Source organism: Pelmatolapia mariae, linkage group LG16_19, assembly GCF_036321145.2.
Source record: "Pelmatolapia mariae isolate MD_Pm_ZW linkage group LG16_19, Pm_UMD_F_2, whole genome shotgun sequence".
Classification (NCBI taxonomy): Eukaryota; Metazoa; Chordata; class Actinopteri; order Cichliformes; family Cichlidae; genus Pelmatolapia; species Pelmatolapia mariae.
Genome location: NC_086241.1, coordinates 6,248,224 through 6,265,054, shown reverse-complemented (window position 1 = coordinate 6,265,054; position 16,831 = coordinate 6,248,224). Strand labels below are relative to the sequence as shown.

Sequence of the window (16,831 nt, the reverse complement as noted above, 5' to 3'; positions counted from 1 at the left end):
AGCCAGGAAACGATACTGTAATTGTGTTACAGCAGTAATAAAGAATTTCTTTTGAGGTTGCAGACAGAAGAAAAGAGCAGCTCTTTAATGTTGAATAAGTAAAAACAAGAATAAGCAAAGTGGGATCAACAGATTGACAATTAATGCGTTTCCTGTTACATGATTAAATTGATGAGTATCCAGCATTTTCTGTTTGATAAATAAAGTTTTTGATTTTAAATTATCTCATTATTATGAAAAAAAATATCACAGCCACCGATTATAGTTTGTTTTGCATCTATAATATCATTTTAGATGTGATCTGCAGCTCTTTCTAGGACCTGAGGAACTGATTTCAATGTAAAAATGCAAATATGCAATGTGATTGGATTGAACCTGGTAAAGCCTTTGTGTGGTTTGTAATAATCCTCATCAAGGTTGAAATATCAAGGTTATAACATGAGAGCTGACAGACCTATTGTGTTGCCGATATGGGGTTAATCACACATGTGCTAATGTTAATTTGATATGATGTTCCAAAACCATTTTAGCATGCTAACATTTGCTAATTGGCAATAAACAAACTTGTAGAACAGCTGTGATCTGAAATTAGACCTGACTGTAGCAGGGTGTCTAAGGGATCAGTGAAGATGGTTAAACTCCAGTGTGATGCCAATACTCTGGCCACTGCAGGAACTAGTGGGCTGTTTTATGGCGGTCTGCACCTCATGCATGTGTTTTACCACACTATCTTCCCCTACAACACGTTTTTCTTTTCTTTTTTTTTAGGGTTAGGATAGGTGGAGAAAAAGTACCTAATCTAAGTTATGTACTCCTGAGTGACACTGAATAACTGCTAGGCTGGTTGCTGATTGGTCAAACTTGAAACAAATACCTTTACAAAAAAAATTATTATAATTTTTTTAAAATTCAGCAACCTAGTGGAAGCAAGAGGAAGAATAGTACGCTGCTCCTCTTAAAGAAAGCTATCAACAATGTAAAATTAGATATAGAAACTAAAAACAGATAACACAGCAGCACCTCCCTGCATACTTTTTGTCTACTTGCACCATCAGTACTGACGTCATGGTTGAAGCTGTTGCAGGAATATTTCATTACCGCGTGTGTCTATTCGTTTCTACATTGCAATAGAGACAGATGCTAAAAGGGTTAGCTAGCTCCTAGCCCCTCCCCCCACACAAAAACGAAAAAAGTTCATACAACCTTGGACCTGACTTGTATTCTTGCACTTGATAAGGGTTGAATCTAATGAGCATGTAGACTATGTTTTTACCACATTTACACACTCACGCTGGAAAAGTGTTGACCTAACTGCAGTTTAAAATCCAGGATCGTGCTTTGATCTCAAAGGATAAACTTGAAACTTTGGCAAACATTTGTCCACGGACTCACAGCTGTGACTTTCTTCACTAAAGTTGCCTTAGACTCATGTGGTAACTTCCAGCAACACTTTCACCTCATCTTCGGTCCAACCACAGAAATCTCTATCTACCTGTGCAGTGTTTTTTGAAAACAAACCAGCCTTCTCGATCCTGTTTGCATAAAGAACACACACATGCATGTTGTCTGTGAAAAAGGAGGTTAATATGTATTTAGTGGGTTGCAGATAGAGATTATTTCTGAAAATGGAGGTTAAATGGATGTAGACTAGGCCGGTGTCCTGCAGGTTTTAGATGTATCCTTGATTCATCACAGCTGATTTAAATGGCTACATTGAACTAAACGAACTAAAATGAACTAATCATTTGATCCACTTGTTTAGACCCAGGGTGATATCTAAAACCTGCACGACACCGGCCCTCGAGGCCTGCCGTTGGCCGAGCCTGTCCCCTATATCTCAATGAAGAACCTTGAGATACTGGTTGGTGTGGTGTTCTGCGTTAAAATTCAGGACCTAAGATAAAAAGTCACAGATTGTGTCTTTGTTGTGTTTCGGTAGGAGGGCTGACCACCTCTATTGTCCCCCTACCTTTCTCCATTGCTTCCTGTGCTACTCACAAAGTTGAATGAGTACCAGATTGTGACAACTTAGAAAAGATGACCGCTGTGCGTTATTCTAATGCCAATGCTCTGTGAAAAAGAAGGGATTTTTTCCCCCCTCTCTTTACTTCTGGATGACTGAGTAATTTCCTCCTTGAGATCCACCTCACTGAAATGAAATGCCTGTAGAGTCAGAGGAAGTAAAGTGGAGGAAAGAGAGACTGGACTGGAATGCCTGGGGTGCATTTTTCCCCCCTAAATGAAAAGCAGGTGACTGTTCATTGTAAGACTATTTGGTTAGTGGGAACCAGAGAGCGGAAGGAAAGCTTTGGGGGAGCTCTCTTCTTTCTGGTATTCAGCTGTGAATTGTTGCTCACTGCACTTGTTCTGTAGTGGGCTGCTGACAATTAGGGGATTCAGAGAAACTGCCTTCTTCAACTGCTGCTGTATTGTAATATGCCATTCAGAGCAAGGCAGTTAATTGGAGCCAGGCTTGTTTTATGTGCTCTCACTTTCTCCTCGAGAGTTGACCAAGAAGTCATTACAAAGCTATCTGGATGAGCTTTGTGGAAATATTTTGTAAAGTTACTGTTCTGTCATTAGCCTATGAAAATATCAACAATGCGCTGGTGGTAACAGAAAATTAAGCCTCTGGTTGGCATGCAGCTTGAGGCTGGAAGTGTTTTTCTGTCTGACTGAAGCTGAATAATAGTCATAACAAATTAGTTTTGTTGAGGTTCAGTTAAAGACAGAATAACACTGCTACAAACAAGGCCCGTGCATATAATTGCTAATTGGCATCGCATGTGAAAGGAGTCAAAGGCTAAACAGAAATGTGAGAATCAGCTGAAAATGGTGTTGTAGGAGTTTGTGAAAGGAAGAAGAACACTCACTGTTGTTGTGTAAGCTCATGTTTCTCATTCTCCTAACTTCATCCTTTCTGTTTTGTGCATGCTAATAGGCTAGATGCATTTTTTAAATCTGCATTAATTCAATTGATTGCCTGTTTATTTTCAAAATATCCCTTAAAAATTGCCCAGAAGTTAAAATGTTCTTTTTTGTCTTTTTTTGTCTAAACAGCAGCCTAAAAGTATTCAGCTTTGTTTGCTAGATATAAACAATAATCAGCAAATTTTGACATTCATAAGACTAGAAATTGTGAACTTATTGCTGTTATTATATTAATTTTATACAAAAAATTACAAGGCAAATCCGATAGACCTTTTGATGGCAGTACCACAAAGAGTTGCAGGATGGGCGACACAGTCGTAATACTTGATGCCTGACGTATTTTGTATGCAAAACAATATCTGGATAATCTAGAGCTGTTTTAGATACAAGTCATGCTGAAAGACGAGGTATAAATTGAGCTGTTTTGACACCGTTGCCAAAGGCGTGTGTATGTTTGCACAGGGGTGGCCAAACTTTTGCATGCAACTGTCAACTCTGCCTTTAAGAATCACAAAGTCTTCAGTGTTATATTGTGTTGGATCATTTAAAGACATGTTAAGCTCTTCTTTATTTTCTATCAAATCTACTGTTACCATGGAGAATGTTCATATTAAATAATAATGAGGTCAGAGTAGATGCAACTAATCCCTGGGAGACTAAGCACAGGCCTTGTTAGGCAAAATGCTTGTTTTCAAGCAATTTTTTTTTCTACTTTTGCATCACAGCTTGGGTTGAGCTCCTCCCACCTACTCTTCAAGCTGTGTGCAAGTGGCAGCCAATCCAGAGAAAGTGGACTTAAAACTAGATAAGCTAATATGGCTCGTTTCAAACTGAGGGCCTCCACCAAAGCCCGGTGTGGGATAAATGAGGATTATTTTCAACTGGGACTCTAGCAGAGCTACTCGAGTCCATGATTACAAAAGTCCTGGAGATGTTACAGCTGTAGCATTGACATATTTGAACAGGTTTATACAGGCTGTTAAGCATCAGATTACTGGTAACATTAGCAGTCTTGCCTCATTAGTTCAAAGACAGCAATTATCTGTATCTTTCATCACTGGTTAAGAGGGAGCATTACAAAGTTTAGCACCACTTTACAGGTAGCATTTGCATCTTTCAGTAACTCGTCCTTTGATTTCTCAACTGAAGTTTAAGTGCTGTTTAAATTATTCGGGGGTTTTTGGCTTTGGATGGCTAGTGTCAAAGCTGGAATTAATTTTTTAATGACCCCCATTTTACACCCACTGTTATAGTCATGCCTCATTCTGATAGGCTGTACAGTTTAGGTACCATTGAAAATGATCTAATATACTTTGTGAAGTTTGTAAAGTTTCCAAGGAGAGAGCCTCTTTTTTTTGTGATTATACCCCCCCGACCACCACCACCAACTATTTGAGTTGTTTATAGTCACATGATATCATGAGTTTAGATGGAAAGAGAATAGAGGTTAAGATTGTTTTGGATTTTTAGCTGGTGATGGGGAAAGACTTCAATCGATGAAGGTAGTGCGTGGAGGAAAGAGGTCAGGTCGTGGAGAAGAGGAGATAGGTTAGAGGTCAGGTGTCCTTTGCCAGCTGAGATGCAGAATAGCAGCCTTTTGTGAAAAGGGACCGTCCTCTGGAGGATGGGAGGGGGGGTCGTCACAAAAGTAGAAAAAGCTTTTGAGAAATCTTTCAGAAATTCTGTTTGCAGTCATCTGAAATTAGTTTTGCTTGCACACTCATTGAGTCAGTGAGCGTTACATGTGTATACACAAAAACACAGATGGAGACATGCAGTGATCACTCCAATGCATCTTGTTAAAATGTCTATCCATGCATATGGTGTCCCATATGAGAGGCTGTAGTGTGCTAGCTGGCTCATTAACCCAGCTGACTGCAGAGGTCTCGGTTAGTCTTCTGGCCTCAGCAGGAAGAACAATAGTGTCTGATTGGTGGTGATGAAGTGTATAGTGATGAAGCACTATACTGTGTGTATGTGTGTATATGCTATTCACTGCCTCCATTCACGCTGTAGGAAATTGACACAGAAGGGGAGGACGGACGGCTGGTGCTTGTCCGTCTCTTCTGTTGTGGCGGCTTCTTTCTCACCGCTTCTCACTACAGCTGAAAAATCACAAAACACTTACTTTTTTTCTGCATGAAACCTGGTGAAAAGTTCTATTTTCTTATCAATATGAAGACAAAATATCTTTTTTTTTGTTTTGTTTTTTTGTTTGGTTGGGTTCTTTTTGGTCATGGGGAGTGGTGTCATTGTTAGTTTCTAGGACCAGTTTAAGTGGAGAACAAGCAATTACTGTGGACTGTTCCAGCAACACTTGTTAGGTCAGGAATTTCAGGGTAAGATAGTAGGGTAGTAGTAGTAGCTACATCTTTTGTTTCTGTAATTCTTGACATTTTAAATTCGGATGCTGTGCCACCAAATGGTGGTTTTGGAGAAATGTTACACCCCAGCCGTCTAGCCAGCTGTAACTGATGTAACAGATGTAACTTTTTTCCTCTAACACATATAAATTGAATTGTGGTGCACCATATTAATTGCCAGTATCATCGTGTGAATGGGGTCATCTCAGATTCTCTAACTTTTAATTTTTTATCCTCATTTTTTTTATGTAATTTTTGTCATGTGATGGCACTTTTCTCTGCTGATTGAGCATTAGCCTACTTATCTTTAGGTGACATCTAGCTAGTTTACTCCTATCTTCTTACTCTTAGCCTTGTTATTTTGTTTTCCATGAATGCCTGGATGCTACACTTGACTATGAGCATGTTATCAGGATTATAAAAATATTTTACTCTTTAACTGTCAGTGGTATGTCTGTTTCTTTGTCTTGTTTTTAGGGACAGTGAACATTTGAACCTGGAACTGGCTGATATGAAATTAAACTTAAGAAATACATTTTGTTTTTAACTCCCATTGACTGTGATAATGCCTCGTGTAGCCTTCTAGTACAGCACTAGCTAATTGTTTTATTTTACTGTCTTGTCCTAGAACAAGTCCTGATGATTATACTGGTGTGCTGAAATAACCATTTTAGCCATATCACACTGAAAGCAAAATTAATAATGACTGAAAAATGGGGCTTTTGTCAGAAAACTACTGTTAGATGCACATGGATTTGAAAAGATTGTATCAGATATTGTAAAGACAGTTTAAAAATAAACTTTACTTTGCTCACACATTCCTACTTCATGACTTTGATCCTTTAATATTTTGTGTTGTGTGTATGGTATATGGGTTTTTTTTAATTGTCTGTTTATTGTTAAAGGAACCAAATTTTGTTTGCAATTCTATTTTTTTCTGTACTTATTTTTTTTAAACTTACTTTACTTTTACAGCTTTTACAGCTGACAGACTGGACATTGAATTGAGCAGTAAGGCCAAGTGTCAGAGGCGTTTGTACCCATACAAACATGGTTCTGTGTGTATATGAGGTAATGCATCAAGTGCCAGTGTAATCAGAGGTGAAATCAGTGTGTGTAAATACGTAGGTCTCTGCATGAGTCACATGTGGGAAGCAGTCGAGGGAATAGTTTTGAATTCTAAACTTGAGGAGAAAAACAGCCTCTTGGTTACCTTATTCAGCTGGAATGTCTGTCGCCAAGCAGAGTCTGGAAGGGTTTATCTCCATACTATAACATTACCTAATACATGCTGAAGCTGTGTGAACAGTATGATTCTAAAACTTTATATCCATTGCAAGAAAAACAGTGCTATCTGAAATCTAAAACTCAGCATTGGACAAATGTGTTTCAGATGTTTTTTAAAAAAAAAAATCTCAAATTTGAGTTTAATTTTTCTGCCATTAATCAAATTATGGCGGTTTTTCGCTACGTGACGAGATCATGTTTCTGTAATTGTGCATTTTGAGTTCTTGGACAACACTGTTTCCCCTGCCATTGCCTTTGAGAGGTACCCCATGCCCCCAGTTTGACCCATAATCCTCCCATGAAGCCAAAGAGTAGAACAAAAAACAAAATGATGAATAAAATTGCCCATCATTTAATGTCTACTTATAGTAGTCAATTAAATAAACACAGTTTTGTGTTTTAGATTGTAATTACCAGTGTTCTAATATATGTATACACAAGACATTTGATATGAGGACACAATGCATGGATGATCTGCTGTGGAGGAATGGCTGAGTGCAGCCTGCAGCTGTGCAGAGGTTTTTGGTTGTAGCTGCCTCTGATGGACACCTTGACCCAGCGTAGGAGATATATTGGGACTAAATGCTGGCCAAACAAGTGGTGGCACTGATGATAATACTGTCCACACACTGGTTTTTGTGTTCTGAAGCCACTAGCTTGAAAATGTAGTAATTCATCAGAGTTCATCAAACAAATAACTAATCCTATCACTGACAAAATATATCAACCAGAACTACAAACTAATCAGAAACCACTACATCCACTACATGTAAACGTAAGCAAACAGTTGTCATTTGAAAATGATGAACTCGACCACAAGTGTGTTTTATCCCTCCAGCACAATGTTGTCAAGACTCTTTACAGGCAATGTGTCAGTTTAGCGATCAAGAAAATCCAAATCTGTAAAGTGAAAAAAAGAAAAAAGAATTTTTGTCAAGGAACAGAAAAAAGTAAAACTTAAAGATTTAATGTCATGACTTAACAAGAAATGCCTCTGGACTGATGTGGGTGTTACTGACAGTGCAATTAATGCCCCCAGAAACAAAGAGGAACGATGACAAAACCAAAGATTGTTTTTTGTTTTTTAGACTGCAGATATTAAAGCCCAATGTGCATCAGGCTAGAATCTTGCAAATGTGGTGGATGTAAAACTTCTGCTGCTGATGGCTGGATAGCTGGTGCTGGTGAAAGCATGAGCAGCTCTCATGCTGAGCCCCGTCAACCACAACAGTCCATGGAGCCCAATACAGATAAAAATAACAGATCTTTTAACCTTAAATTTTAACAACACAGTATGGATTAACATCAAAACCTATTGTTCCATTAAAGAGGAAAAATCTGGTTTAAACTTTGTGATGTCAGCCCTTTTGTTACCGTTCCAGGCTGTGCCTAAAACTAAACTGGGAAAAGTGGAAAGATAGCAGCTGCTAAGTGAAGACCTTCCTCTTCTTTTTACAACTTTTAGGAATGAAAAGTGTAAAATGAGAGTGGAATTTGTGAGTGATGGTCATTTATTTCTGCACATATGTGTATGAATGTGTGATGTAGGAGGTCTGTTCATCTGTGTGTACGTATTTGCACATCTTTATGCACGAGAGCGCCTGTTTTGCCCATGCGTGCTAATGAGTGTTAGGCAGGAGATTATGTGTGCGTCTCTAAGGGAACGGGAGTCTGTTCCCAGGAGCTGCAGTGCCTGAGTTGACGAGGGGGGGTATTTGTACACCCTGACCCCAGCTTTCGGGGGTCCCGGGTGGTTGTCTGAAACCATTTCCTTCCTTTGTGGTCCATTTGAGAGCCTGAAGTGTGACGCAAATGTGAGGGACAGAGTCCATTTGCATGGGCCGCTACAGGTTGAAACAAAAAATGATCAGCTTGGGCTTCATATCCTGTGAACGCACTCAGAGGGACGTCTTTAATTCTGCAGATCTGTGCTCCCCACCCCCATAGGTCTCCTCATCATCCTCAGTCGAATCCCCCGTATACTCCACCCCCAAAACAATAAACAAACTCTGAGAGCCCCGGGTGCATCGCTAATGATCGGAAACAATTAAGGGCTGACAAAAGGGAGCGTCCTGCTATATTGCTGCGCGCCGTATTTACATTTTGGGGTTAAACGACTGAAGCGCAGATTTCTGGTGAGGGCAAGCGGACTCAAACAGACGGACGCGTTGAGGAGTTCTTTCTTTTGTGTGGCTGTGTGAAGGAGGATGTCTTGGACTACTTGGCACTCGAGTGATACTGCAAATTTAAACCTCTCAAAGTCAAAAGAATTTCAGCTCGAGTATCCTCTATGCACATTACACTCCTCCAGCCTCATTTTAACCGCTCTACCCACAGAAATCAGAGAATAAAAATGTACAAACAAGACAAGTGGCATAACAGTGGACGACTGTACCCTCCAACCCCCACCACCACCACCACCCCCCCACCCTGGCTGTCTGACTGGTTAAGTCCTGGTGTGTGAATGGATAGAGGGCTGGGAGAGTGTGAGAAGGCTCAGGAGTGGTCAAAGAGGCCGCTGAATAGACTCCTGGATTGAGACATCCTGCCTGTTTAACACAGTGCAGTGTAGTGTAGAGGTGTGTGTGTGTGTGTGTGTGTGTGTGTGTGTGTGTGTGTGTGTGTGAGAGAGAGAGAGAGAGGGGGGGTGGGAGAAGGGGTGAAAGAAAGGTGAAGTTTGTTATAGACAAGGAATTACAAAACATTGTCTCATTACTAAAGAGAGAAGAAAAATACCTATACCTATAAAATACCTCTACTTATGAAAGGAAACAGATTTAGATTAGATTTGTTTTTATAGTTTAATGACTATTCGTAACCATCATGACCATCCCTAGTTCATGATTATAGCTCCACAGGAACTCCCAAATTTATTAAAATGAATTTCCTTGTGCATGGAGAAGGCATCTACTTTTAAAGGAGTCCAAACTTCTCTATTCCACTGCAGACAGTACTCAGGTCATCATAGGTGTGTGAAGCCAACGTGACATAAAGGTAGTATAAACAGAAATGATGGTGGGAGGTTGTATGCCACAGCAAAGAGATGAACTCTGGTTTTAAAAAAGGAAGCCAGCGAGTTTGATGTTCTGTGTTTTACCCGTTAGTCGTGTTTCTCCCTGACTAGTCAGTGATCTGCAGGATTTTCATGTCACCCTTTAGCTTTGGCTCCGCTGTAGAACTTTTGCTGATGAGAAAACAAACAAACAAAAAAAAACCTACTGAGTGGTGTTCTTTTGTGTCATGTAATGTTGAAGCTGTGGAGATGTGCATCAAAATCTGAGTGAAAACAGGACACAAAGACCTGTAGCCCTGAGTGGAAATGATGGGCTTCTCATTGATCTCATTAACCCATGTGATGGGATTTCACTTTTGGGGAGAATTAGGATGATCACATCCCCCCAGCAACTGACACCTGGGTTTGTAGTATGTTACATTTAATTTTCCATTTATTTTTTACGTTACCTGCTTTACTTTATGTTAACGTTTTGATTCTCTGGCTTGTTTTAAAAACAGATTCCTGTAATTTTTTCATATTTTTTTTAATTTCACTAGAGACATCTGGGAGCTCTCTTTTACTGTTAGCTTAATTTACTGTATTGTTATGATGCAATGCACAATTCTTTTTTTTAAATGACATTTAAAATATACCAGTGGAAGCAGAGTACATGAGAGTTCACTAAAGAGCGCACTACTGCCTCACATCCTTTCCCAAGTATCGTTGTGGTAATTGCATCCAAAACAGGTGATGTCATTGTAGCCCCCACAGGACTTAATGACTGTTTTTGATTGTGTGGTTTGAGAATAGACATTTGACAAAAAGCAATTTAAAGGCAGGTGTTCCTCCAGCCACCTGCCTGCTGATAGTATAGACTCTTTATGTTGACAGTTGATTCCCCAACAGCCTGGAAGTAAAAATGGTGTTTCTGTATAAACGTAATCTGCGCCCTGCCTCATTCCAGCAGTATTAGTGTCCATTAAATTTGGTGTAATTTGGCAAAGCTCAGACATGCTTGAATTACTGTGACCGAGCATACGATTAAACCCACATATCACGCTTTTCCAGCCTCTCAAAGTCTAAATCCATATCCAAAGTCTTAAACCAGCAGGTGCCAGCCAGGGCCTTGGCAAGATACATAAGAGTGCCAACCAGGGACCTTCACCCCTCCTCAGAAAAGCCCCCTTGCCAACATGGTGCATCCTGCACAGCCATGGTCATTATTTCAGTCTAACTAGATTAAGCTAATCACATTATGTTGTGGCAAGGCGTAGTCGGGAGATGGAATGAAGGGTCGGCTGTCCTGCTGTTGCCATGCGGCTCTGAAAAACAAACAGTGAAGTGCTGCATAGAGCTGTTGGAGTATGTTTAAGTTGCTAAACCTCTGGATAAGCTCGTGAATCAGAGAAACCATCAATTCTGAGAAAGTAATGCATCATAAAGCTGTAAAGCCTTATTCACAGTGCCAGCCTTTTGAATGTTATTTTTTAAGACCTCTGGAGAGAGCTGTCTGCTACCAGAACATACTGACACTACAATCTTGCTAAAACTTCTTTTAATATGGTGTATCTTTGCTTCAACACTATGTGGAAGTTGACAGGATGGATAATCGTGTATTTCTGTAGAGTTCCCAAGACTTGAGATGAGTGTTTTCATCACTGACATCTTGGTGTTTTGAACCCAGATGTGCGTGCAAGTGTGGATGTTTCTGTGAAGCTGTATGATTTGTAAATCACAAATTCTTGAGCATATCCTGGATGATGTTCTTGTCTGATGCCTAGAATGACCAATATTTGCAAAAAGGACACTATTAATATGACAAGAAGTTATTGATTGGTGTCATAAACTCTTCTGGAAAGTGTTTACTAAGGGTCAAGGCTGAAGGCTGTTTTCTGACTTCTGTCGGACAAGAGATGTTTCTGCCACCACTGGTATTGTCCCCTGATGCCTGTTACAAATGCAGGTTTCGTGCAGTTCTGCACTGGCTTCAGGTTTCACACTCAAAAAATTGCATCTGTCTTTGTGCCAGTCAGCGATATTTAATGGATGACACTATTGAGCCTGTATGATAGGAAATGCTGATAAATCGTAAAAAACCTACATCAACAAGTTTCGACATTCCTCCCCGAGTCCATGGAAGTGCAAGAATAACAGCTTTTGCCCGTTAAAGGAAATGTTGTAGGCCTGTCATACCTAAACACTGACCCCGGTTTTAAATCTTTGTCAAGTCTTGTTGAGTCATTTTAGCATTTGCAGTGTTGAACTCAATGTTATGTTAGAGAGTAACCTGAAATATTACCTGCTTGTGTTTTAACTGCTTCCCAGATGACATTGCATTGAGGAAATCCAGGCTCAGACAGCTGTAATCACTAATATAAATCAAGTTCCAAGAAAGCCTAATCATACAATTCCCATGATGCCTTTGATGTTGCCTATTAGTTGTACAAAACCAGACCAGAACAAATCTAGAAAAGACTGTTAAAAACCAAACCATGTAAATCCAAACCTCTCTGGAATTACATATCTAACAGTGCAAAGAAATTACAGCTATTGTTGTTACAGGGAGTGTAGCACTTTGATGACCAGTTAGCTGTACTGTAGAGCAGTTAAATGGGAAGACAGACTACACACTTAGTCCAACAGATACTTAGTTTGATTTATAATTGAAGCGTTATTCCTGTGCTGTCATTTCTCACTCCGCTGCCTTCCAACAAGATTCCTGTTTGGACTGAGAAGAATAAAAACGGAGGGGGGCATTAGTGGTTTTAAGGTTGTGATGGTTGGTGGTCTGGGAGCTCTTTCAGAGAGGGAACTACTTGAGTTTCCTTCTAACATGCTCAATATGTCTCTGTGGTCTTCCAGTTTGAGAATTCCTGTACAAGAAGTCCCCCAATATGCCAACCACATGGCCACTTTTAGTCCTGTCTGGCATGTGCACGCGCGCGCACACACACACACACACACACACACACACACACACACACACACACACACACACACACACACACACTCTTAATGGAAGCCTCATGGCTGAACGCCATGCTAACGGGCACTTCCTGTGTTGAAAACACATCCATTTTCTCTCTTTTATCCCAGTACTGAAGGTATGTAGAGTTGAGGCACTTAGATGCATGAAAAAATTCTACACATGCATGGAGACGTTTACAGAGAAATGTAGTGTCTAAAAAAAAGATTTGCTTTTAGAAATTCAGTAGGATTGCAGAGGTATTACATGGTGCTATACTGTCAGTGTTGTGTAAATTTGTTTTGCAGTTCTTGCCCAATGCATTTCAGCCTTTTCTAATTAAATATAAAAGTGTCTTTAACAGTATAATCCGTTAGGCTGTTATTCCCTTAAGACACAAACTGAGACCAGCTGAGCAAATAAACAACAAAAATTATGTCACGTTTCCCATGATTGAACATTCTGGGAGAGGGGGGGGGGCTGATATGACGCACGTTTCTCATAAAGACCCTGCAGGAGTCAGTCTCACTTTTGTGTTTGGTGTGTGTCACGGCCTTAAACTACGTTTACAAAGCCGACAGGAAAAGGGCTGGGCGCTGGATGGTACATGGTGAAGGAAAAACAGCAGGCTGCAGACAGACACTCGGGGATGTTTAACAGGCCTGGGAGATAAAGTTTCTCCAGAGTTGTGTAACACACCTGCAAAGGAGGGCAAAGAGATGACAGGTCAAATGTGGGGAGGAGAAAGGAGTAGGAGGTGGTTGAAAGAAAGAAAAACAGGAGATAAGACAGTGTTTTCTTTTCTTTTTTTTGTTTGCTTCTGACAGCTTAAACCCCCACAGCTTTACTTCCTGGGAGGACTTTAGAGGACTTTGAAGCACAGTTTTTAAGCACAAATAACTTAGTTGTAATGATTTGCCTCTGGAGGAGGGGTTGCTCCTGAGATGAATATAAGGATTGATATATGATTTACAGTTTGACTTTCTAGATTCAGTATTGTCTAGCTTATAAAATGATTTCATTTGTGTTTTGAATGATCTTCTGGGCACAAAAATACCGCTCAATAAAATGACTCACGCCACCTGGACTCAGTGAAGCTTGCAACATTTTTTTTAAACTAACATTCCTCCTCTTTTGTCTTTCGTTGTTGTTTTCCTGACTGCAGCCAGAGGAGTTGGAGGCTCTTCATTCCCACACGTTCCGGGTGAAGACTTTCAAGAAGGCAAAGCACTGCAGCGTCTGCAAACAAACCATCATCCAAGACGGATTCATCTGCCGAGGTCAGTCACCTGTCCTGAAGCTCCCACATCAGGACTCACCCCAGCAGCTCTCCTCGTAACGATGACAGAATTCAAGCAGAGTTATGCTCGGTTAACGTTTTTTTGTTGATGAGCCTACCTTTAGTATCTTTCTTTTTTTTAATTTAACCTTTATTATACAGGTAATCCCATTGAGACTCAGACTCATTTAAAAGAGACCTATTTTAGACAGCATAATAACATTAAAGCAATAAAAACAAAACAATAAAATTGTAAAAATTGTCTAATATTTGCACTCATTACCACTTAGCTAGAAAGCATTTCAAAGAGTTTCAGTTTGTTGCCTATGTGAGCCGAGCCAGGCATTGTTTTGTAGTTAAAAGCCGGTAAGATATGAGATCTTATCTTAATCCTCCTTTTTTGTGGTTAAGATAATATTTTCAGGGTCCAAGGTTCATATACAGTCTGACCTACCATTTCTGGGAGAGTTGACGAACAAAAATTTGTTCAGCTCACTTTGATTGCTCAGACTTACATACTTTGATTTTCAGACAAGGAAGCAGATCTTGTTATCCATACTAGTGTGCATTTTGTCCAGAAGTCCTCATACTAAACAGTTGAGTTGATTCCCTGCTTCTACAGTCTGAACCATGTTACCATTTCTGAAACTACATATACGATGAACACCTGAAGGAGCATTTCCACTTTTAGGTCCCAAGAAATGTCATATTCGGAGCAGGCAGGCACGACTACAGAGGCATAAACACACCTGACTTTGGGGGGAAACTCATTGGAAAGTTTTTGCTTTCACTTGTTTGTTACGGTTTTGAGCAAAAGCTACTGAGTTATGGTTAAAATACACCCATTTACAATGTGTAATACACACCTTACAAAGCCCCCACCAGCACATGTTATACATGTACTTCTTCACAACAGTTGTAATAGGTCGCTTAGCTTCAGGCACTAATAAGAATTTGCGCAAATTATCAATCCAGACAGTTTTAATTAGAATTCAGCAGCAAACTGTGTTCACTGATGATGGGTTCCAGAGATGTTGCTGAGTCCTTGTGGTGATTTCCACTTTAGAAATACGTCTGTTTTTAATAAAATACCACCTGAGTCCACTCAGCGCTGGCTTTCAGACTCGTCCCTAAATTCTTTATCGTTTCAGGCTTTCAATTTTCAAATAGAAAATGAGCATACATTTTTGCCACTTGCATGCATTTTTTCATTAAACTATAGCATTAAAATGATTTACAAACAATTGCATTATGTTTTTTGGAAACAGGCTGCAAAACACTTTTATTAGACTCCTAATCTAAACTCTGTTTGATCACTTAAATCTCCCCAAGCTAGAGTTAAGAGGCACACAGGGATGGTAATAATAACTGCTGCAGTCAGGAAAACATTGAAGGCAGTATCTGTTACACATCCGTCAGTGGTCCAAATGAGAGGTCATCCAAGGTTACTTGGGGTCGCCTTTGTGTCGGGATTTAGTCAGTTAAGTGACAGAGGACGGCAGAAGAAGCTCCAGGAGGGTTAAAGGTTAACAGCTTCTGAATTTCCTTAATGGTGTTTACTGAAGAGACAATGTGGTTGACTGACGGCTGATTGATTTGCATCGTTCCATCGGTGCAGTCATTATTAATAGAATAAAGATGGAGGCATGTTTTCTCATTTAAAAATATACACTGCAGGGTGTCTCTGTGTTAAATGGATATACTAACATAGCCAGGACTGGAGCCCTTCTGAGGTTATTTTTATGTTTTTACAGTTTTTTTAAACCTGAAACTACTGCGATAGGCTTATAACATAAAACATCAAACAATTGCAGGAAAGAAGCTGAGACGGAGTAACCGACGTTAATGTGGTCACCGTTTTCTGACCATTTCGACGCAGTAAACTTTTCGGTCCAGTGTGCAGAGCAGGATAAAAACAAAAACGGAAGAATATATGACCTCGGCCTTCTTGGCACATTGTGCTGTTGTGGAAATGCCTGTTTTCACTCCGATAACGTCAAATGAATCCATGCGGAAAAGGCTGGATGTGTGGGTTGGCACACAGTGGGGGGGGGGTATTTAGTTTGTATCTTCCCAAAACTGACACAGGCTGGGTTGATGTAGCTTAGAAAACATGAACATTACTTGCTTGTTGGTATCTTATCAGCTCCTCAGAGGCAGTCTGACATATTATTGTGCAATGCTCATGTTAAAAAAGTGCCAAAAGCTCAGGATACTGTAAGGTGTGGTTATATCTGCTATTACATAACAAATAGAGCAGAAGAAGAGCAGAATTTTTTCCTCAGTTGCGATATTAGAGCAGGTCTTTAGGTGACTGTGTCTACTGAAAGCATAAAGCAAAATGATGCAGGAACAGATTATGCTGGCACAGTAAAGTCTTCTTTTCCGGGATCATAAAAGGCTTAGAAAATAATTGAACTTCAACACCTGCTTTATCCTCTGATCTAACTCATGCTTCCAGGTGTTCTGAATGTGTTTGGTGGGATAATTTATGTAATTAAATCTTCACATTAGCCTTCATCTTCCGCATAGGATGCTGTATTTCACAGGAGCAAACTTGCATCTGCTGCTTACGCAACAGTAACAACACGTACTGTTCAAAAAAATGTTTCTGGGCTACATTTACAAGCCTTAACACTGCTGTAGGATGAGAGGGTGGAGGGCTAAGTTAGCTAATGCTACAAATCTTAGTAAGCAAACTACATGTGTATGGGCAATATACATAGATTATTGCTAATAAGTGCTAATTAACAGACAAGTAAAATACTCAAAAAAAACCTGATGTAGAAGCCTTCTTGAATGAACCTTAATAATAGCTAATAATAATAATAGCAAACCTTATTATTAGCCAAATAATTCCATTAAAATGCCCCAAAGATCTCCATTGGTGCACTTTGCAGTGATCAGCAAATGATAAGTCATTCCCCAAAAAGATTTATTTCTATGTGAAGCACACTCACTGCTGCTGTCAGTCTGTTCTGGTTAAACAGCATACACTTGTGTGTGGAGAC

At 39.9% G+C, this 16,831-nt stretch overlaps 1 protein-coding gene across 15 annotated transcripts in view; it reads left to right on the top strand.

Moving 5' to 3' along the window:
- Positions 1–16,831, top strand: part of tns1b (tensin 1b) — a 160,263-nt gene that overhangs the window by 20,958 nt on the left and 122,474 nt on the right. For all 15 annotated transcript variants that reach the window (XM_063499947.1, XM_063499939.1, XM_063499945.1 and 12 more), the window contains exon 2: positions 13,707–13,821. In XM_063499947.1, coding sequence (XP_063356017.1) covers positions 13,707–13,821 — 115 coding nt within the window. The remainder of the gene's footprint in view (positions 1–13,706; positions 13,822–16,831) is intronic.